Source organism: Anomaloglossus baeobatrachus, chromosome 1, assembly GCF_048569485.1.
Source record: "Anomaloglossus baeobatrachus isolate aAnoBae1 chromosome 1, aAnoBae1.hap1, whole genome shotgun sequence".
In the NCBI taxonomy this organism is placed as follows: domain Eukaryota; kingdom Metazoa; phylum Chordata; class Amphibia; order Anura; family Aromobatidae; genus Anomaloglossus; species Anomaloglossus baeobatrachus.
Window position 1 is genome coordinate 648361219 of NC_134353.1, and position 24033 is coordinate 648385251.

General features: G+C 48.2%; 1 protein-coding gene across 2 annotated transcripts in view; it reads right to left on the minus strand.

The window, feature by feature from the left end:
• The window catches only part of OSGEP (O-sialoglycoprotein endopeptidase), a 144635-nt gene that overhangs the window by 114625 nt on the left and 5977 nt on the right, over positions 1 to 24033 (minus strand). For both annotated transcript variants that reach the window (XM_075319838.1, XM_075319845.1), the window contains exons 2-3: positions 23627 to 23750; positions 9656 to 9775 (exon numbers count right to left, since the gene is read on the minus strand). In XM_075319838.1, the coding sequence (XP_075175953.1) occupies positions 9656 to 9775; positions 23627 to 23741 (235 nt within the window). In that variant the 5' untranslated portion in view covers positions 23742 to 23750. The remainder of the gene's footprint in view (positions 1 to 9655; positions 9776 to 23626; positions 23751 to 24033) is intronic.

Genomic DNA, 24033 nt, shown 5'->3' on the forward strand with positions numbered 1-24033 from the left:
TGGTCCAACTGAGGGGGGCCAGGGAACAATGATTCAACAGAGTCCCTGTGCTGAGATACCGGCCTGGACTGCAAGGCTTCTAGTATCTTAGCCATAGTCTCAGAGAGTTTTGCGAACTCCGTCCCCGTCACTAGGACAGTGTCAACAGGTGGCTCCCCCTGGGCCCCTCTTAGCAGAGGCCCTAGCTGAAAAAGTGTCACAGGGGCCCAACATTGCACACGATGAGGGTCAATGGAACCTGTCGGCAGCTGGGTCGTACAAGCGACGCAGGCAGCATAATAAGCCTGTGTTTTTGGCACCCCTGCCTTTTGTGGGCGCCATGCTATTGTTTTCCCTAGTAACACAATAGGGTATATAGCCAGAATGAACTGTGCTCATACAGTGTAAAATATATACTATACACAAATAATGTATCAGTACACTACAGCACCATGAGGCTAGCACCACAGGTGCTGCTTACCAGCCGCCTAAAGCGGTTATGAGGCCACCAGAGACCGTGTCTGTGTCTCCCAGTGTTTGTCCCTCTCTGCAGCGTCGGAGGAGCTGACAGGAAATGGCTGCGGCGTCCTGACGAGAGGAGGGAGCCGTGGGCGTAGCCGAGGTGCTCACACTGTGCACAGTGAGGGGGGTGGAGTATGGAAATCATACTCCAGCCCTCAGTGCTGCTCTGTTCCGTGCAGCGTCCCGCCCTTCCCCTGCCTGTCAGGGCTGAGGGCGGGAGAAAAGGAAACTAGGCCGCAAGCAAGCCGGGGACTCGAGTATAAGCGTCGCCGCCGTAAAAGCGCGGCCGACGCCGAAGTCCCCGGCGAACTACAAGTCCCAGCCGCGCCGCAGTTTCACATGGCAGCGGCGGTTAGCGCGGTAGCCCCTACATATAAACACACTCAGCGACGCTGAGTGTGTAATGGCACAGTTTAACCCGGCAGCGCCGCGGTCCCCGGTGCACTAGCACACCCAGCAAAGCTGAGGTGTTGCCGTGCGCGGTCCCCACAGGGATACAGAGTACCTTCACGTAGCAGGGCCATGTCCCTGAACGGTACCCAGCTCCTATCCAGCAGTCTCCCAGGAGTTGTGGATGAAGCACGGCCTCAGTGTCTGGAGACCGATAGGATCCCACTTCGCCCAGAGCCCTGAGGGGGATGGGGAAGGAAAACAGCATGTGGGCTCCAGCCTCCGTACCCGCAATGGATACCTCAACCTTAACAACACCGCCGACAAGAGTGGGGTGAGAAGGGAGCATGCTGGGGGCCCTATATGGGCCCACTTTTCTTCCAACCGACATAGTCAGCAGCTGCTGCTGACTAATCTGTGGAGCTGTGCTGTGCGTGTCTGACCTCCTTCGCACAAAGCAAAAAACTGAGGAGCCCGTGGAAGCACGGGGGGTGTATAGGCAGAAGGGGAGGGGCTTAACACTTTTGAGTGTAATACTTTGTGCGGCCTCCGGAGGCATAGCCTATACACCCAATTGTCTGGGTCTCCCAATAGAGCGACAAAGAAACATCTCTCTTATTATTTAAAGCAACCTCAACCCACTTCTCCTGCCAGGTCCCTGTTGACCAAGCCATACCAAAACAAACTAAAAAACCAAAACCACTATCTGTGCACATGCTCAAACCAAGATCCTCTGAAGAACAAAACCGATCCTGAAAACACGTAATTCCATTTAGCTCACACAAAAAACTCTGCCAAACCAATAAAACCTCCCTCATTTCAGCCGACACCCGAACATGCGCACCTGCTGAATTCAAACCTTTGATACTCTCATACAACCGTCGGCAGAACACCCTCCCCATAGGGATAAATCTGAGAGCAAAGTTCAACGATCCCAACAGAGATTGTAACTCTCGAAGGGTAACCTTTCTTTTAGCAGAAATTTCCTCTACCAAGCTTTGCAAGCGAGACAATTTTTCCTTTGGAAATCTGTATTCCATAGCCACAGAATCAATTGAAATTCCTAAAAAATCTATTTTCTGGCATGGAAATACCGGTTTTTCCTTGGCCACGGGAACCACAAAATGTTCCATGACCATTAAAAATTTTTGAACCAATTCCATACATAAATTCGAGCCCCCGTGGCCAATAAACAAAAAATCATCAAGATAGTGCAGGACTCCACCAGCAAGTACTGAATCCTGCACTACCCAATCGAGAAATGAAGAAAAACATTTGAAATAAAAACATGACAATGCGAACCCCATCGGGAGGCATCTATCGAAATAAAATTCACCATGAAAGAAAAAAAAAAAAAAAAAAATACAAGAGAGTTAAACCTTGAAAAGTGTACTGGAAGCAGCCGAAATGCAGACTTGATGTCCGATTTTGCCAGTAGGGCCCCCCTGACCAAATTGCCTAAGGAGCTCTACTGCCATATCAAATGACACATAACTAACTGAGGCTACTCCGGTATCCACCTAGTCATTGAGGGACCCACCATTAGGATATAAAAGGTGATGGAATACCCTGAAAAAGCCAGTTTCTTTCCTAGGTGCTATCCCTAATGGTGAAATACGAAAATTAACAAAAGGTGGTCCAGGGAAAGGCCCTGCTAACCTACCTAACCGTAGCTCTTTTCTGATGTGTTTAACAACAAAAAACCCTCTGAGGGATAACACACGGTAAATTCTTAACTAAAACACATCCTAAACCTGTAAAATAAGGAACAAAAAAAATAAACATGTTTAAAGCCCTTATATATTATTCTGGCTTTCTCCCTGTCTGGGTACCGCTTTAACCATGGCAGCATTTTTCCCAAGCTCACAGGAGTCTGTGCTTTTGAGAAAAGAAAAAAAAAAACCTCCCAAGGATTATAAACCTGTTGACCCACTGACCCACCCCATTTAAAACATCTGGCTAAAAGGTGAGAACCACCACAGGATGAGCACTCATGCCTGAACCCGAAATTATTAAGCCACTTACACGTCAATTCATTATTAACAAAACACACTCCTTTTTCAATTGTTGAGTAGGAGCCCGTTTTGCTAAAATACCCCTCTGTGGCAACATCAAGTTCAGCCATAACCCCACATCCTTCCCACCCAATCTCATCCTGGAATGTACCGACATCTTGTGCCGGAATGATTCATCGTATGTAAGCCAAGCAACGCCCCCAAAAAAGAGAATTTTGTTTACTTACCGTAAATTCTTTTTCTTATAGTTCCGACATGGGAGACCCAGACCATGGGTGTATAGCTTCTGCCTCCGGAGGACACACAAAGTACTACACTAAAAGTGTAGCTCCTCCGAGCATATACACCCCCTGGATGACAAATCTAACCAGTTTAGTGCAAAAGCTGAAGGAGGACATCCACCCATAAGTAGAGATAGAGTAAAACCCGGAATAACTGGAACCTCTGTCTACAACAACAGCCGGTGAAAACACACGGAACAAGAACTGCCAACAGGCAACAGGGAGGGTGCTGGGTCTCCCATGTCGGAACTATAAGAAAAAGAATTTACGGTAAGTAAACAAAATTCTCTTTTTCTTCATCGTTCCTTATGGGAGACCCAGACCATGGGACGTCTCAAAGCAGTCCATGGGTGGGAAATAAACAGAAAACTGAGAAGTAGGCAAAACCTAACTTCACAAATGAGCGACAGCCGCCTGAAGGATGCATCTGCCCAAGCTCGCATCTGCCGAAGCATGAGCATGCACTTGGTAGTGCTTCGAAAAGGTGTGCAGACTAGACCAAGTGGCAGCCTGACAGACCTGCTGAAGCAAGCATTGTTGACCTTAGGGAGATCAACATATCCACTGCGGAGACACCATCACGTGTTTCTCAACGCAGTGATTCTAGAGCATTGCCCCCTGGGAAGTATGCAAATAAGGCTGGTTTCACACTACGTCTTTTTAACATCCGTTGAAAACGTTTTTTTAACGGAAGTACGGATCCAGTGCAAATCCGTTTTCCCTTCAATGCATTTTCAATGGACTCGCGTCCACCTCCGTTCGCATGCGTTTGCGTCCGTTAGACGACGGATCCAGTGAGATGCGTTATTTTAACATGTTTCAAAAACGCAACATGTAGCGTTTTTTTGCTTTGTCAAAATAACGCATCTCACAGGATCCTTCACATTGCGCCGCGAGCTGCAATGCATTTCAATGAGTGCTGGATCCTGCCTAGCAGAATGCGTTCAGTTGCGTTGTAACAGGATCCTGCTTTTGTACTGAGCATGCCCAGAAAGTACTGAGCATGCCCAGAACCAGTCTCGCGTGATCTGTCTATCTCTCTACTCCCTCCCTCACCCTCTCTCTCTCTATCTCTGTCTTTCCCCCTTCCTCTCTCTCCCACCTGAGAGCTGCGGACACTCGTAACCAAGGTAAATATCGCGTAACCACTTCTCTTAGTTACCCGATGTTTACGTTGGTTACGCGTGCAGGCAGCCCGGCTCCTAGCAGCTGCAGACACTCGTAACCAAGATAAATATCGGGTATCCAAGGCCGATGTTTACCTTGGTTACGAGCGTCTGCAGCTGTCAGAAGCCTCCTCCCAGTCTAGCTCCCCTCACTCCCGATCACATGACTCCAATGCCCGCCCCTAAATATCCAGTGCAGGATCCTGCAAAATAACATATGCGTTTGCATACATTATTTGCTGTAAAAGCAGGATCCGTACTTCCGCTAAAAAAAACGTTTTCAGCGGATGTTAAAAAGACGTAGTGTGAAACTAGCCTAAGAAAGCCGCGGAGACACCATCACGTGTTTCTCAACGCTGGCAGGAAACTAGCCAGGTCTTTCACCGGGAAGGAACAACCACGGGAAGGGCAGTCTCCAGTCAAGGAGACCACCTATACCAAACATGGTATCCATCCACAGACAGCCGTTTCGGGGTATTGCCCCTCATCAGTGTGGAGTAGGAATCTGGCTAGTGGGGGCAATGCCTAGTATAAGACTACTTAAGCAAGCATTGTTGACCTTAGGGAGATCAACATATCCACTGCGGAGACACCATCACGTGTTTCTCAACGCAGTGATTCTAGAGCATTGCCCCCTGGGAAGTATGCAAATAAGAGGTCAACAATGCTTGCTTAAGTTGAACCTCCAACATCGCCAGGCGGCTGCGAGTCCCGCCCTGGTGATTGATATAGGCAACTGCTGTCGCGTTGTCCGACTGGACTCGAATGTGCTTGCCCGCCAACAGGTGGTGAAAGGCCACGAGAGCTAGGAGCACAGCTCTGATTTCCAGCACATTGATCGAGAGGGCTGATTCGGACGGAGTCCAAGTGCCCTGTGCTCGGTGGTGGAGATATACTGCTCCCCAGCCGGAGAGACTGGCGTCCGTGGTGAGGATCACCCAGGACGGAGACAGGAAGGAGCGTCCCAGAGAAGAGAGCTCCTGGTCTGTGGCGACAGAGCCACTAGCCTGTGCAAGGAAGAGGTCCGCTTGTTCCAAAGGCGGAGAATGTCCAGCTGCAGAGGACGTAGATGGAAATGGGCAAAAGGAACCGCTTCCATTGACGCCACCATCTGACCCAGCACCTGCATGAGGTGCCTGATGGAATGACGGCGGGGCTTCAATAGAGAACGCACCGCCAGATGAAGGGACTGTGTTTGACTAAGGGCAGCTTCACAAGTGCCAGCAGAGTCTCGAATTGCATCCCTAGGTACGTAAGTTTCTGGGTCGGGGTCAGAGTGGACTTGGGCAGATTGACAAGCCACCCAAATTGAACAAGCGTGGCGAGAGTGTGAGGACGCGGCTTCGCGCGCCAGCTGGGTTTTCAATCCTTGGCTGAGTTAGTGGACGAGGCTGAGGGCTTAGAGGATGACCAGTTAGAGGAACGAAACCTCGACTGGTTCCTGCCCTGGACAGGTTTCCTGGTTTTAGTTTGTGGCAAGGAAGTACTCTTCCCGCCAGTAGCTTCCTTAATGATTTTATCCAGTTGTTCACCGAACAGCCGGGACCCTGCAAAGGGGAGCCCAGCAAGGTACTTCTTGGAAGAAGCGTCTGCTTTCCACTCTCGAAGCCACAAGATCCTGCGGATCGTGAGGGAATTAGCGGAAGCCACCGCCGTGCGGTGAGAGGCCTCCAGAATGGCAGACATGGCATAGGATGAAAAAGCCGAAGCCTGGGAAGTTAAGGCAACCATTTCGGGCATAGAGTCCCTGGCGAGGGAATGTATCTCCGCCAGAGAAGCAGAGACTGCCTTAAGAGCCCACACTGCTGCAAAAGACGGGGAGAACGAAGCCCCTGCCGCCTCATAGACAGATTTGGCCAGAAGGTCAACCTGGCGGTCAGTGGGATCCTTAAGTGAGGTGCCATCAGCCACAGATACAACTGTCCGGGCTGAGATTCTAGACACCGGAGGATCTACCTTTGGTGAATGAGCCCACTCCTTGACCAGTTCTGGTGGAAAGGGAAAACGGTCATCAGAACTACGCTTTGGGAAGCGTTTGTCAGGACAGGCCCTGGGCTTGGTCACAGTGGCCTGAAAACTGGAGTGGTTAAAAAACATACTCCTTGCTCTCTTAGGTGAGGTAAACTGGTGTTTTTCTACCAGAGAGGCTTGCTCCTCTGACACTGGTGGATTGAGCATCCGCATCACCCTCAGTGGTGAATACACGAGGGGCCGTGGCTAACCCGAAGGGGAGAGCCACGAATTGGAAATGTTCCTCTCCGATTGCAAAACGTAGCCAACGCTGGTGTGAAACTGCAATTGGCACATGCAGATAGGCATCTCTGATGTCGATGGATGCTAGAAAATCTCCTTGGGTCATTGAGGCAATGACCGATCGCAGAGATTCCATGCGAAAGTGCCGCACCTGAACATGCTTGTTGAGAAGCTTGAGGTCCAGGATGGGCCGGAAGGAACCGTCCTTTTTGGGGACTAGGAAGAGGTTTGAGTAGAAACCTCTGAACCGTTCCCGGGCGGGAACCGGAACAATTACTCCGTTGGCCTGCAAAGATGCCACGGCCTGAGTAACATCTCAATACTTAGCTTATGAGACGCAGGGCCAGGTCCCTGAGGAGTGAGTGATCGCTCCGTCCGGCAGGATCCTGACAGGGCTGCGGATGGAGACCGGTCTCCTGCAAAGCGGAGAGAACCGTGATGGCTCCCACTTCAAGCCAGAGCCTCAGAGGATGGTGAAGGAGCGCGGCATGTGAAGGCTCCAGCCTTGTAAAATCAACCTTAACAGCACCGCCGACACAGTGGGGTGAGAAGGGACATGCCGGGAGTCCAGATTGGACCCGCTTTTCTTCCAAATCTTTGAAATGAAAAAATCAAAAATCAGAGAATGCATGTGTGTGACCTCCTGAACACAAAGCATTGAACTGGTTAGATTGGTCATCCAGGGGGTGTATATGCTCGGAGGGAGGAGCTACACTTTTAGTGTAGTACTTTGTGTGTCCTCCGGAGGCAGAAGCTATACACCCATGGTCTGGGTCTCCCATAAGGAACGATGAAGAAAACTACGATAAGATAAATTGAGAAGGCCTGCAGCCAAATGTGAAAGGATTTGAAAACCTTCCTCATAACCTCACTCTCACCTTTGGCTTCATGCCCACTCAAACACAATAAAGCCCTACCTGACGGTGACAAAGAAAACCCATCCATATATTCTCTGCTCCAAATCCTCTTTTGTTGCATTGCTCAGATGAAAACCTAAAGGCGAAGCCTGACAAGTTAATGCTTCCTCAAAGCATGTTTGAGGGATGCCCTTAAAGCTACCCTCATGTGCATCAGGCTGTACATGTGTGTGTATGGTGTCTACCCTACTTCCCCCCCCTGCATGAACTCAGCGCACACGCTGTAAATGAACTCCCTAACACTGTCCCTATTACCTACTCCAGTGTTAGTACCGTGGGAATAGGATAGCTCACCAGACTTGCAGGGACGATCACCAATCCTGTCGGTTGTCTCAAGCAGCTGGGGAGCGATGGCTGCGCCGGCCACAGTGGTAGGCCCTGAAGTTCATCCCGCTTCACCGCTCTCGGAGTCCTCCGAAGACCAGGCCTGTAGTGCCGCTGCTGCACTAGAGCTCTTTTGCAGCAGCGACGGCAAGCTACAGCCCAGACCGAAGTCCTCCCCGCCGGCGGCCTGAAGAACCCATCTTCTTCTGGAGCGGTGGAAGCCAGACATCAGACATCCTGGCCAGCAGTCACCTCGTGATGACGCGACAACCAGCCAGCCTGTGATGCCCAACTCTCGCGATACCACTGGGATTGACCGCGAAGATCTCGCCCGACTGCCTCTTCCTTCACCGCGGGACTGGTCCAGCGATGCCGCCGCCGACTTCTTCCAAGCGCTGCTACTCTTCGCTCCAGCCGACCTCCGACCCGTTCTTCCTCCCGACGCCGGCGGTGAGTACACTTCTTTCCTTTTCCTCAACCACCGAGCACCGACCGTAACCTCCACCGGAGTCGCACCCGAACCAGGTACTACAGACACCTCACCCTGCTCCATACCGCCCGACACTTCAGCGGTACCATCCCAAGGCAGGCTCTCATCGCCGTCTTCCTCTCCAGCTCTCCTGAGCATTTGTTGCAGCAGTGACTTCATGACAAATCACTTGATCCTGTCAGCTGTGACTGACACAGCTGACTAAAACCCAGATATTTATACAAACTCCTCACACAAAGTTGACAATAATCAATCAATATTTCATAAACACCCGTGCAGTCAGCTGATTGGCTACATGCCAGCTGACTCACGTTACCAGGCAGAAAAATCCTCCTCACATTAACCAAAATAGGGTCCGTGCTATCATGACAATCCCAAAGCTACATGCCATGGGATTTTACATGAGGGCAGTTTAAAAACATTATTTTTTTTATGTGGCTGGTTTGCCAATGGGCCTCTTGGGTTTTGGGACCGGGCTGAAATTGCTATTTCTGTATCCCTTTTAGATGCTCCACTGTAATTAATCTTGTAACCAAGCTCCCAGAGTACAGGAGGTCAGGTCCACTTTGTTAACATGAATTGCAAAATGGCAGTTCACAGAGATCAAGTCATCAAGCTTTGAGCAGATATTTCCTCTGTGAAGCCTGAAGAGCTGTGAATAGCTACAAGATAAATTATGATGCAGGGTATTCAGAGTAGTTATGATCACACTGCTGTTGACATTTGGCTGCCACTGTATGGGTTAATAGCTGATTGTGCGGGTGCCGATCATCAGTATAAAAGTAGTGGATAAACCCTTTAAAAGAGCCACTCATTCTCAAAAATGTGCAACTTCATTATAATTTTGTCGATAAGCACGGCACTTCTGTAGAAGGTGCTCAAGTAAGATCCAATGCTGTGAATAGTTAATATTGACACTTGGCACTCCAATTGTAAAAATAATGATTTATTGAAAATCCAGCCTATATACAATACATACGTTTCGGTCCAGTATGGACCTTCATCAGTGTACACTGCTCAGGTCTGATAACGCTTCAGGGAAAGCAGGCGCTGTGTAGCAAACGCAGTGTCCACCGATGTCATGAAAACAGTATATTGTCTGGATTTTCAATAAATCATTATTTCTAGTGCCAAGAGTCAATATCAACTTCATTATAAGTCACTCACTAATACTTTGATAATGTGACATCAGTGGAGTTGGCTTTATTTAAATTAAAAAAAGGCAGTTTTCTAGACAGACCTAATAGCGATCCAGTCCGTAATAGGGCTACTGAAGAGGAAGCATACTACTTGTCTCGTCTGTCAGCAGCCATTATACCTTTTGTGTACGCCACGCAGTCTACGTCCTTTGGTTGCACTTTCGCCTCTTCAAGAGCCTCCTTGAGTACATCCAGAATACAGGAGCGATGGTGACGGGCAGTATCACTTGGCATGAAACCTTTATTATGAAACAGAAGTTGCAGTGTTATATATTAAAAAAAAAATCCAGAAAATTTAAGAATTAGTCAAGATCAAATAATGCCAAGTATTATAACAACTGTGAAGATATTCTCCAAGGAAACTGGTTCAGAATATTAAAACAGCGTCCCTCTGCAATCCACAGTAGTTTTTTTGTTTTTTTTTATAGTGTACAATGTAATGTGTTAAGGTTTTCATGAATAAATAGCAAGCTCTTAACATTATGTATACCAACAGTATCTATTAGAAATTCAGGTTATTGTAAGTTACGTACTCCTCATTGGCGGAAAATACTCCTGAGAAATACAAAGAGTAGTATTTTTACCCTACTGTAAAAAATGAGGCGCAACCTCTGGTGAGTGTAAATGTAGTAATGTCAGACCGCGGGATTTCAGAACAGAAGACGCTTCTTGCTGAAATAAACTTTACACATATACATGACAGTAATGGGGAGCCATTGCCTTTTGTGGCCAAGTGTTCTGATTGTTTTTTTTTTTTTTTTGTTTTTTTTTTTTAGGTGCTTCTACCCAGGGCCGTGGAGTCGGTAAGCCAAACCTGCGTGTGTGTGTGTGTAATATTATATATATATATATATATATATATATATATATATATATATATATATATATATATATATATATATATATATATATATATATATATATATATATATTATTATTACACACGCAGTGCCTTGCGAAAGTATTTGGCCCCCTTGAATTTTTCAACCTTTTCCTACATTTCAGGCCTCAAACATGAAGATTAAAATTGTAATGTTATGGTGAAGAATCAACAACAAATGGGACACAAATGTGAAGGTAAATGAATTTTATTGCTTATTTTAAACCTTAGTAAAAAAATAAATAACTGAAAATTGGGGTGTGCAATATTATTTGCCCCCTTTACTTTCAGTGCAGCAAACTCACTCCAGAAGTTCATTGAGGATCTCTGAATGATCCAATGTTGTCCTAAATGACTGATGATGATAAATATAATCCACCTACGTGTAATCAAAACTCCATATAAATGCACCTACTCTGTGATAGTGTACCGCCCCGTGCTCGGCAGCCGAACCTCTCGGGTCCAGCCCTTCAGTGGGTGGCTCGAGGATCTCCGGACCCGGGGATCCTGTGGTCACTCCGATCAAAAAGGGGTTGGCGGTGTGGGGACGTAGGTGTACAGCCGGAGCTGTGTTTAAGTTCATGACGCCACCCAGGGGATGTGGTGAAGGTGGACACCACCGCTGCAGTTACGGGGCACCCGGGGGAGAAGTTGCACACAAAATTGTTAACCCCTCCGTGGGTAGGGATGATGGCCCCGGGACCCGTTGGGGGGAGTTGGGCGGTGCAGGGAGATAGGCGGCCGGAGGGCACTGATGTACTCACTATTAGTAAACACACGAGTCTCTGGTAAACCAAGGTGATGGTGGTCGGTGCCCGCAGCCGGCTGCAGTCTGGTCACCCACCCGGTTGGTGGTCTCTGCCTTTCTCCTGCACCTGTTTTGTGATGGTGGACTACCTGCACTTGCAACTTCAGGAATCCGCTCCCCGGCTTGTGGTTGCCTGAGGAGCCCTTTGCCCGCAGACGCTGGCCCGTGGGATCTCTCTGCCGTGGCGGTGGCTTTCTATCCCCCTCGATGGGCTGTTGCCTTCAGTCGGTACAGGACCTATAGTCCTGGCCGCAATCAGTTAATTAGCTAGCCCCCAGTAGCTTCTTGACCTAGCTTCAGGGTCCGAGTACCCCCCTTTGTGCTCCGGTTTCCGAGTCTGTTCCCCGGGTCGGTACCGGCGGGCCACTACCCTATCCCGGTCCACCACGGTTCCACCGAGCCGTCTTCCCGGCTCCTGCAGACAGAGGCCTCCGTCTGCCTCCTAGCCAAAAGGTACCCAGGCTCCTACCCTGGCACCTGTCAGTCTGCTACAGGCCTGTCACACAGCCTGACCTCCTCCACTGAACTCTCAAACTGCTCTACTCTCTTTTCCCGCCTCAGGCCATCCTGACTCCTCGATGGGCATGTCCAACCGCCTGGCTCCGCCCCCTGGTGTGTCCATCAAGCACTGAGGGGGGTGACTAGGGTTTAAATGGTTGGCTGCTGTCACCTTGTTAGGGCCCCGTATTACACCAGTCCCCTATCTGTGACTACCTGGCCCGGCCAGGGTGTCACAATAATCTCAGTGTTCTGTTGAAAGCGCAGATAGCATCATGAAGACCAAGGAACACAACAGGCAGGTCCATGATACTGTTGTGGAGAAGGTTAAAGTTGGATTTGATTACAAAAAGATTTCCAAAACGTTAAAACATCCCAAGGAGCACTTTGCAAGCGATCATATTGAAATGGAAGGAGCATCATACCACTGCAAATCTAGCAAGAACCAGCCGTCCATCCAAAATATCATATCAAACAAGGAGAAGACTGATCAGAGATGCAGCCAAGAGGCCCATGATCACTTTGGATGAACTGCAGAGATCTAGAGCTGAGGTGGGAGAGTCTGTCAATAGGACAACAATCAGTCGTACACTGCACAAATCTGGACTTTATGGAAGAGTGGCAAGGAGAAAGCCATTTCTCAAAGATATCCATAAAAAGTGTTTAAAGTTTGCCACAAGCCACCTGGGAGACACACCAAGCATGTGTGAAGAAATGTGCTCTGGTCAGATGAAACCAAAAATCAAACTATTTGAGCACAATGCCAAACGATATGTTTGGCGTAAAAGCAACACAGCTCATCACCCTGAACACACCATCCCCACTGTCAAACATGGTGGTGGCAGCATCATGGTTGGGGCCTGCTTTTCTTCAGCAGGGAAAGGGAAGACGGTTAAAATTGATGGGAAGATGGATGGAGCCAAATACAGGACCATTCTTGAAGGAAACCTGTTGGAGTCTGCAAAAGACCTGAGATTGGGACGGAGATTTGTCTTCCAACAAGACAATGATTCCAAATATAAAGCAAAATCTACAATGGAATGGTTCACAAATAAACGTATCCAGGTGTTAGAATGGCCAAGTCAAAGTCCAGACCTGAATCCTATCGAGAATCTATGGAAAGAGCTGAAAACTGCTGTTCACAAACGCTCTCCATCCAACCTCACTCAGCTCCAGCTGTTTGCAAAAGAAGAATGGGAAAGAATTTCAGTCTCTTGATGTGCAAAACTGATGGACACATACTCCAAGCGATTTGCAGCTGTAATCACAGCAAAAGGTGGTGCTACAAAATATTAACTTAAAGGGGATGAATAATATTGCACGCCCGTGTGCAGAATTATTAGTCAAGTTGCATTTTAGAGGATTTTTTTTTTATTATTGATCAACAACTATGTTCTCAATCAACCCAAAAGACTCAAATACCAAAGCTTAATATTTGTGGAAGTTGGAGTGGGAATTTTCTTAGATTTGGCTATCTTAGGAGGATATCTGTTTGTGCAGGTAACTATTACTGTACAGAATTATTAGACAACTTAATATAAACCAAATATATTCCCATCTCACTTGTTTATTTTCACCAGGTAAACCAAAATAACTGCACAAAAATTTAGAAATAAACATTTCTGACATGCAAAAACAAAACCCCTAAAAAATTAGTGACCAATATAGCCACCTTTCTTTATGAGGACACTCAACAGCCTACCATCCATAGATTCTGTCAGTTGCTTGATCTCTTTACGATCAACATTGCGTACAGCAGCCACCACAGCCTCCCAGCCATTGTTCCGAGAGGTGTACTGTTTTACCTCCCTGTAGATCTTACATTTTATGAGAGACCACAGGTTCTCTATGAGGTTCAGATCAGGTGAACAAGGGGGGGCATGTCATTATTTTTTCATCTTTTAGACCTTTACTAGCCAGCCACGCTGTGGAGTAGTTGGGTGCATGTGACGGAGCATTGTCCTGCATGAAAATAATGTTTTTCTTGAACGATACCGACTTCTTCCTGTACCACTGCCTGAAGAAGTTGTCTTCCAGAAACTGAGAGTAGGTCTGGGAGTTGAGCTTCACTCCATCCTCAACCCGAAAAGGTCCCACAAGTTCATCTTTGATGATACCAGCCCATACCAGTACCCCACCTCTGCCTTGCTGGCGTCTGAGTCGGAGTAGGGCCCTCTGCCCTTTACTGATCCAGCCTCTGGACCATCCATCTGGCCCATCAAGAGTCACTCATTTTGTCAGTTCATGAAACCTTTGAAAAAAAAAAAATCAGTCTTAAGATGTTTCTTGGCCCAGTCTTGATGTTTTATCTTATGTTTCTTGATCAAAGGTGGTGGTTTTTCAGCCTTCCTTACCTTGGCCATGTCCCTGAGTATAGCACACCTTGCGCTTTTTGATACTCCAGTAACGTTGCAGCTCTGAAACATGGCCAAACCTGTGGCAAATTGCATCTTGGCAGCTTCACACTTGATTTTCCTCAATTCATGGGCAATTATTTTGCACCTTTTTTGCCCAACACGCTTCTTGCGAACCTGTTGGCTATTTGCCATGAAACACTTCATTGTTCGGTGATCACGCTTCAAAAGTTTGGCAATTTCAAAACTGCTGCATCCCTCTGCAAGACATCTCACAATTTCGAACTTTTTAGAGCCCGTCAAATCTCTCTTCTGACCCATTTTGCCAAAGGAAAGGAAGTTGCCTAATAATTAAGCACACCTTATATAGGGTGTTGATGTCATTACACCACTCCCCTCCTCATTACAGAGATGCACATCACCTGATTTACTTAATTGTTAGTTGGCTCTCAAGCCTATACAGCTTGGAGTAGGACAACGTGTATAAAAAGTATCATGTGATCAAAATACTCATTTGCCTAATAATTCTGCACACAGTGTATAGGGGACAGAGTGAAATCTTTTTCCTTGTGGCAACACTGACAAGTATTTGGATGACATGGAGCAGGCAAAATTAAACTCCTCATCTGATGATGAAGATACTGCAGCAGTAGCACTGTCAGGACAAAAGTCCTCTTGCGCCTGGCAGTCCTGTAGGCAACTCATCCTAACTGCTACCTCAGTCAGAGATTCTTTTCCTTTAGTAAGCGGTTGATCATCAAGCAGTATACGATGACTTGGGTCTACATAAACAGCGGCCAGTAGAATTTTATTTTCCAAAAGCTGTGTCTCTCTCTCTCTCTCCCCATTTCATTGATGCAGAAATGCCATCTGCGATTAAACCTCCTCTTTGGGACAGGCAAAATAGCAAGTTCTTCCACTCCCTTATGAAAATGTGAGGAGTTAAATCTTCAGCTTGTAATTTTTAAATCACGGTAAATAGGTGATTAAGCAATTCCTTCAATTCAGCCACCTGTGTCCATTGACCTTCATTTAGGGTTACCTGGGGGTTCACCATATCTATAAGAAATGGTTTTAGTTCAAGCAATTGCTCAATCATTAAATAAGTGCTGCCCCACCATGTGGCTTGATCGACAATTGCCCCTTTCCCAGCACGTCTCTTCAAGATGGAATCAATTTTAGGGGTTCTGGTGGCAATAACCAATTTCCTCTCTTTTTTCAGATTTCCAGCATGTCCCTCTTGCAGACTATCTCATATTGCAAGCTGCAGCGTGTGCACAACACAGTGTATGTGATGAATATGAAAGTGTTTTGAAGCAGCTTCAACAAGATCATCTAATTCTACAGTATCATTTTGCTGTTCTTCTGTTGTAATATCTGTTTGTTGCTCAGTTACATTAACAGCACTGTGGCCTTCCATCTCAAACATACTAAATCCTAAATGTTCTTCTAGCTGTTTAATACTCTCATTCATCAGTTTAAAGGGAACCTGTCAGCAGAAATTTCCCCTACAACCTAAAAGATTCCCCCTCTGCAGCTCCTGGGCTGCATTCTAGAAAGGTCCCTGTTATTATTGTGCCCCCTTTCTGACCAAAATACAGAGTTTATAAAGTGGTACCTTTTTGGATTTGGATTCTGTAAATGTGACACGGGGGCGGGCTGCCTGGCGTCCGTTATTCTGCCTCCTGCGGCTTTAGGCAGTCCCCCATCACTCCTTTCCATAGCTGTGGACGCCGCCCAGTGCTCCACAGGTCCCCGCGCATGCCCAGTGCCCATCTCTCGTGGATGAGCACTGTGCCCAGTGTCACCGCTGGTGACGTGCGCGCAGGCTTTAGATTATGGGCGGTGCTGTGATGTTTATTACCAAGCAACCGCCCATAATCGCGGGACCGCGCTTTCCCCCTCGGCGTCCTTCGTTCTGCGCAAGCGCGGTGCTGCTGACCCCACGTCACCTCCTTCCCATCTTGCCCTGAGGCAGGAAATAGATGGGAAGGAGGTGATGTGGGGTCAGCAGCACCGCGCTTGCGCAGAACGAAGGACGCCGAGGGGGAAAGCGCGGTCCCGCGATTATGGGCGGTTGCTTGGTAATAAACATCACAGCACCGCCCATAATCTAAAGCCTGCGCGCACGTCACCAGCGGTGACACTGGGCACAGTGCTCATCCACGAGAGATGGGCACTGGGCATGCGTGGGGACCTGTGGAGCACTGGGCGGCGTCCACAGCTATGGAAATCAGCGATGGGGGACGGCCTAAAGCGGCAGGAGGCAGAATAACGGACGCCAGGCAGCCCGCCCCCATGTCACATTTACAGAATCCAAATCCAAAAAGGTACCACTTTATAAACTCTGTATTTTGGTCAGAAAGGGGGCACAATAATAACAGGGACCTTTCTAGAATGCAGCCCAGGAGCCGCAGAGGGGGAAGCTTTTAGGTTTTAGGGGAAATTTCTGCTGACAGGTTCCCTTTAATTGTACTTATGTTTGAAGTATTGTCCGTTACAATAGCAAGAACCTGTTCTTTTTTACGTTTGTAATCTTGCAGCACTTTTTCCACTAAGGCCTGGAGAAACTGGCTGGTGTAATGAGCTTTAGTATCTTTTACTGACTGCATCTTGGTAACAATTTGTTTGTTGTCATAAACATATCGAACATGGATGGCAAAATAGTTCACTCTGTGACGTGTGCAAGCATCCATTTTAAGAAACATGAAGCGTCTTTTGAGAGTCTTTTTAAGATCTTCCTTTTGTTTAATGGCTTCTTCAATCACTAATTTTCTAATACTCTCTCTTTCCAGAGAAACACCAAGTTTGCGGGTCATTTCTCCATGAAGAGCTGTAAAAGCTGGTGGTGCAAAAAATAATAATGGTACACCGTCCTTCACAACAAGCTGTATGAGCGGTCTTTTAAACATATCTGCTGTCATTGTTACAGCAACTTTGTCACTTACAAAATATCTCGTTAATGATGTTTGAGATGCTCTTTCCTCCACCTTTGTCTGGCAGAAAGTGTTGGGCACTGGTGTCTTGGTGCTGCTGTTATCTTTCTCAGTCACAGCTTTGAAAACGTCTAGGTGGAAGCATTGTAAATGTCTTTTTAGATTGGAAGCTCTTGTAGGAGCATTTTTATCACTGCCTGAGTATGCACTGATTTTGGCATCACAGCATTTGTTTTCATCTGGGTCACTTGTCATACATTGACACACACAATATTTTTCATCTTGAGTCGCTGTGAAATGCTCAAATACAGACTTCATAGGGAGCTTCTTAGACATTTTGTAATCATATAAATTCACTCTCAAAATAATTTTGTCCTATAAAAATAATAATGTATATTATATTTCCAGCAAGAACAGAAAACCATATACAGTGGGGAAAATAAGTATATGATACACCGACAAGTTTGCAAGTTTTTCCACTTACAAAGAATGGAGAGGTCTGTAATTGTACACTTCACCTGTGAGAGACAGAATCTAAAAAAAAAAAAAAAAATCCAGAAAATCACATTGTACGATTTAAATAATTAGCATTTTATTGCATGAAAAAATACGTATTTGATACAATAGAAAAACAGAACTTAAAAGGAGTTGTCCGACATAAACTCTAAAATTTTTGGTAAGCTAATCTGTGCTGTATTGTCATATAAATCACCCCTACATTGTTATTTTTTGTTTTCTAACTTTAGTTCCTCTTGAATTATGACTTTATTCTCTGCAGCTCCGTGTTTACATTCAGCTCCAGCAAACATGACCACTTCCTGTGCAAAACCTCAGTCAGAGCTGGCACCGCCCGGCCTCAGTGTCCAGCCTCGCCCCCTGCCCGGCCTCACTGTCCAGCCTCGCCCCCTGCCCGCCCCATGCACACATTCCCTGTCAGTATTCTGCCCCAGCACCTGACCTGTTATCACTACAGCATTGCAAATAACAGCCCCACATCGGGCTCTGCGCCGCACACCCGCACACCGGGCTCTGTGCCGCCCACCCGCACACCGGGCTCTGCGCCCCCCACCCGCACTCCGGGCTCTGCGCCCCCCACCCGCACACCGGGCTCTGCGTCCCCCACCCGCACACCGGGCTCTGCGTCCCCCACCCGCACACCGGGCTCTGCACCGCACACAGGACTCTGCACCGCACACGCGCACACAGGGCTCTGCACCGCACACACACACACACACAGGGCTCTGCACCGCACACACACACACAGGGCTCTGCACCGCACACACACACACAGGGCTCTGCACCGCACACACACACACAGGGCTCTGCACCGCACACACACACACACAGGGCTCTGCACCGCACACACACACACAGGGCTCTGCACCGCGCGCGCACACACACACACACACACAGGGCTCTGCACCGCACGCCCACACGGCGCTGTGTACCAACCCCTCTACCCCCATAGGGAACACATGTAGAGAATACATACTCACCCGTCCTCGGTCCCTGCCGCTCCTGCACGATCGCACGCTGTCTGTGCTCTGGACATATCAGCACAGTAGTGAAGTCACCGCTGTCCTGAACTGTCAGACACAGACAGCGGGACAGTGATGAGAAGCAGCGCTGCGCTACTTCTCATCAGCGCTTTCAAATATATCGGCATCTGTGATGCCGGTACATTTGAATGTGCGATCCTGAGCAGGGGCCCGGTGCTGGCGGTGACACCGCTGCAGCCGCCGCCAGGCCCCTCCCCCAGGTCACGGACCCCACAGCAGTGCAGGGGGAGGTTGCGGGGAGAGTACGGGGTGCGGGGGAATGTGTGGGAGGGTGCAGGGAAGGGGGCGGGGTTCATCGCACTGTAGCCGCCCAGCAGGGAGGCGACATACTGTTCCAGATTTGCATGTCACATGTCAACATGGCCCTGCCCATGTTGACATGAAATGACCGGAAGCAGCAAAATCGCGGCAGGAGCGGTCACATGACCACTCTGAGCCGGGGGAGAGAGGCTGACAGCAGGGCAGGTAAGTGCTCTCTATCTACTTACCTGCCCCAATGTAGCCCAATAGGGGAATAAAAAAAAAAGTCAAAAGAAGCCGGATAACCCCTTTAATAATTGGTACAGAAACCTTTGTTTGCGATTACAGAGGTCAGACGTTTCCTGTAGATTCTATTTCTCTCAGTTGAAGGGTACCTATGATAAAAATTTCAGACCTCTCCATTCTTTGTAAGTGGGAATCGACAGTGTATCAAATACTTATTTCCCCACTGTATAATTTTAGATAGAAATAAAACAAACTTTGCATAAATCAATAGTACAGATGACAACTATAAAGTTTGTAAAATATGTCATTAGATAGCTTTACTTTAAATTTCCAATCTTAGGCTTTTCTTAGGCACAGCTCACTAAATGTTTCACATCAGATTGCTTCAGTCTATGAAGAGGGGAGGAGGGAGCAAGTTTGTTGTGTATCATGCTCCAGGAACAAAGAAACTGATAACAGAGCTAATAACTTGATGTTTTGGCGTCTATACCTATACAAGTCCTCATCAATCCTGTTGCTGTATTTTCCCTGTATATTGTATGTATATTGTATAGAAGCTATCCTCCCAAAAGTACGAGGTCAAAGAAAAAACAAACGAGCATCAAGCATACAGAGAGAACATACAGTATACTGGACTATTGATTTATGCACAGGTTAAGGCCCCGTCACACTAAGCAACATCGCTAGCAACATCGCTGCTAACGAACAACTTTTGTGACGTTGCTAGCAATGTTGCTGTGTGTGACATCCAGCAACAACCTGGCCCCTGCTGTGAGGTCGTTGGTTGTTGATGAATGTCCTGGGCCATTTTTTAGTTGTTGCTGTCCTGCTGTGAAGCACAGATCGCTGTGTGTGACAGCGAGACAACAACTAAATGTGCAGGCAGCAGGAGCCGGCTTCTGCGGAGGCTGGTAACCAATGTAAACATCGGGTAACCAAGAAGCCCTGTCCCTGGTTACCCGATATTTACCTTTGATACCAGCCTCCCCCGCTCTCACTGTCAGTGCCGGCTCCTGCTCTGTGCACATGTAGCTAGCTGCAGGACACATCGGGTTAATTAACCTGATGTGTGCTGTAAGTAGGAGAGCAGGGAGCCAGCGCTAAGCAGTGTGCACTGCTCCCTGCTCTGTGCACATTTAGCTGCAGCACACATCAGGTAATTAACCCCATGTGTGCTGTAGCTAGGAGAGCAAGGAGCCAGCGCTCAGTGTGCGCTGCTCCCTGCTCTCTGCACGTGTAGCTGGTCACTGGTTGCTGGTGAGCTCACCAGCAACTCGTGTAGCCACGCTCCAGCGATCCCTGCCAGGTCAGGTTGCTGGTGGGATCGCTGGAGCGTCGCAGTGTGACAGCTCACCAGCAACCTCCTAGCAACTTACCAGCGATCCCTATCGTTGTTGGGATCGCTGGTAAGTTGCTTAGTGTGACGGTACCTTTATTGAAAGTTTAAATGTGCTTTAAGACGTAATTACCTTAATCTTGTTATCCTGCTCACTCTAGCAATTCTGAGATGAGTGCTTCCTTCATTCTGAGTGTGCTTACTTTTTACCCTTGCCTGTAGAGGAGGAGCTTCACTGGTGCTCAAGTGCAGCACAGACTTATCTCAGCTACGACAAAGCCTAGATCGGGGTCAGGAACCTTTTTGGCTAAGAGAGCCGTAAACGCTACATATTTTGAAATATAATTCCGCGAGAGCCGTACAATATGTTTAAAGGGCCATTGACAGATCAATCGCTCCAATGTTCACTTAGTACAGCAAGGAATGCTCCTCCCTGCTGTATAAAGCCACAACTGGACTGAAACAATGGTAATTAGCAGTAAAAAAATCAAATAAATAACTTACATTGTGAACTTGCGATGCATGACATCAGTCCAGCAGTCTGGCTTCTTCTTTTTCCTGCGCATGACTGGAAGCTGGCATTCTTCCCACCTGATGTTGAGAGAATGCCAGCTTTGAGGCATTCGCAGAAGAAAGAAGCTGGAATATTGGACATGTCACACAACGCATTGTCACTTATGTCAATTATCTATTTTATTATTTTACAGCGAATTATTGTTTAGGTCCAGCGGTGGCTTAGTGCAGCAGAGAGGAACACTCCTTTGTGTACTAAGTGACCGCTGGAGCAATTGTATCTGTCAGTGGCCCAGACACCCTGCTTCCCATACAGCCTGCACCCCCCATATCCCACACACACACACTGCTCCCCATACAGCCTGCACCCCCCATATCCCACACACACACACTGCTCCCCATACAGCCTGCACCCCCCAGATCTCACACACTACACCCCCATATGTCACATACCCTGCTTCCCATACAGCCTGCACCCCCCCATATCACACACACACACTGCTCCCCATACAGCCTGCACCCCCATATCACACACACACACACACTGCTCCCCATACAGCCTGCACCCCCCATATCCCACACACACACACTGCTCCCCATACAGCCTGCACCCCCCAGATCTCACACACTACACCCCCATATGTCACATACCCTGCTTCCCATACAGCCTGCACCCCCCCATATCACACACACACACTGCTCCCCATACAGCCTGCACCCCCATATCACACACAGCTCCCCATACAGCCTGCACCCCCCATATCCCACACACTACACCCCCATATGTCGCATACCCTGCTCCCCATACAGCCTGCACCCCCATATCACACACACTACACCCCCATATCTCACACACCCTGCTTCCCATACAGCCTACACCCGCATATCTCTCACACCCTGCTTCCCATACAGCCTGCACCCCCCATATCACACACACACACTGCTCCCCATACGGCCTGCACCCCCCATATCCCACACACACACTGCTTCCCATACAGCCTGCACCCCCCATATCACACACACACTACACCCCCATATGTCACATACCCTGCTTCCCATACAGCCTGCACCCCCCATATCACACACAATACACCCCCATATCTCACACACCCTGCTCACATATCTCACCCTGCCTGTACCCCAACTTACCCCTCTCAAACACTCTGCACCCATTCACATGCTTCTGTCACAGTCTGCAGCCCTCATATGCCCCTCACCCTGCAGCCCCCCTCACCCTCATGTCCCCTCTTTTCTTATTACCAGTCATGTGTCCAAATCTCCTTCAGGATTCAGTTCTCTTGCTTTCTGCCGGCATCCTGTGTCTCCTCCCACACAGTCACATGGGCGTGACATCATCGCAGGTCCTGCAGGATGGAGATTCCGTCTGCTGTGCAGGTCAGGACTAGCACTCCTGCAGCTCAGACATGGCTGGTGGCCTCTCCAGGTCAGGGGCCCCTCTACTGACACTGGGCTCCCCTGACTCACAGTTCGGCCACTACACAGCAGCACTACACATAGACGCAGAGCGGCTGCCGGGCCCCTATGTGTACTAGTGCCGCTGTGTAGTGGCCGGCCTGTGAGTCAGGGGAGCCCAGTGTCAGTAGAGGGGCGGCTCACTTCTCGTTCCCCCGCTGATCCGGTCTCCTCGGCGCATCGTCCATTGCTGTCGCTCACTGACCTCTCAGCAGGCGCGCAGTGATGACGTCACCGCGCTCGCTGCAGAGCTGTCAGAAGAACGCCGACAGTCACAGCGGGGAGAATGATAAGAGAGGGAGCGCCGCTCACTCTCTCATCATTGCTCTCAATTGTATCGGCACCTGCGATGCCGATGCAATTGAAAGCTCGATCCTCGGCGGGGGGCGGTGACAGCGCGGCCACCGGGCCCCCCTGAGTAGCCGGGTGCTGGCGCCGGCCCTGATCCTTCCCATAGACAGGTAGGAGCCCTGTCTGCGAGCCAGATACGGCCATCAAAAGAGCCATATCTGGCTCGCGAGCCATAGGTTCCCGACCCCTGGCCTAGATCCTCAGGCTACATACATTCGCACACAGTGTTTTTGGATCCGTTTTTTGCAGTGAAATGCAGTGACTCTGGGCATCCCAGCAAAGTCAATGGGTTTCAAGTTATCACATTCAGACACATCGTTTTGTGAGGATCCGTTTTTGGGTTCAAGAATGGATCCTCCCAAAGAACGAGCATGTCAGTTTGCAGTGTTTTTCTAATCTGCTTTTGCTATTGAAAACATTATCTGAGCTCAAACCTTTCAGGTGATGCGGTTTTTAAAAAGCTGATCTGCTTTTGCAGCTGAAAAACGTATCCTCAAAAAATGCACCAAAAACGCTGTGTGTGACTGCAGCCTTAGATCAGGAATAGAACAGCCATTTATAGGACATTTCATAACTTTCCCAAATTCCTATGAAAAAATATTCAGCACATTCTGCATTGAACTCCTGGACCCTATTTTTTTATATATTTTAGGAGTCGGAGTCGGTCCATTTTATACCGACTCCACGACTCTGACTCCACAGCCCTGGCTTCTATGGCCAGCTGTACTGTGAATTCTTAGGCTGCAGATTAATTGCAGACATTTTTCCAACTGAAAGCTGAGGCTCCATGTGTATGCTGCAATAACGGCCTCATTGCTTGAAGGTGATTACCGTCACAGAAATGTCTGCCATGTGTGACTATACATTGTAGAAGGTTACCCTTTTTGATTCCTTACCTTGTCCTGGAGGGGTAATGTAGGTTCTTCGTGGGTTGCTGAGAACCTTCCCATCCTGAACAATTCCTACTCCAATCTTGTTGGCACTTCCTTCAAATCCCAGGACAATAGTCATAATGATAGCCTATGCCAAAAAAAACAGATTTTAACTTGTGATAACGCACTTCCACAGCCTCAGTTAGGCGCGGCTTTTGCTGGATCTAAGGGGAATTATGCAGCTGGGTATTTCTTATTTCATTATTTTGATGCCAACCCAGTCTTTCAGCCTATAGCCGTGCGCTTTATTTGTGCTGGTGTCATAATATGGGGGGACCCTATGCCAATTATTTATTTTTATACCACGATAGACGCATATAGCGTCTGTGATTGGAAGCAGTCAGCTGACACTCAGGGTGGAGGCGCATCTG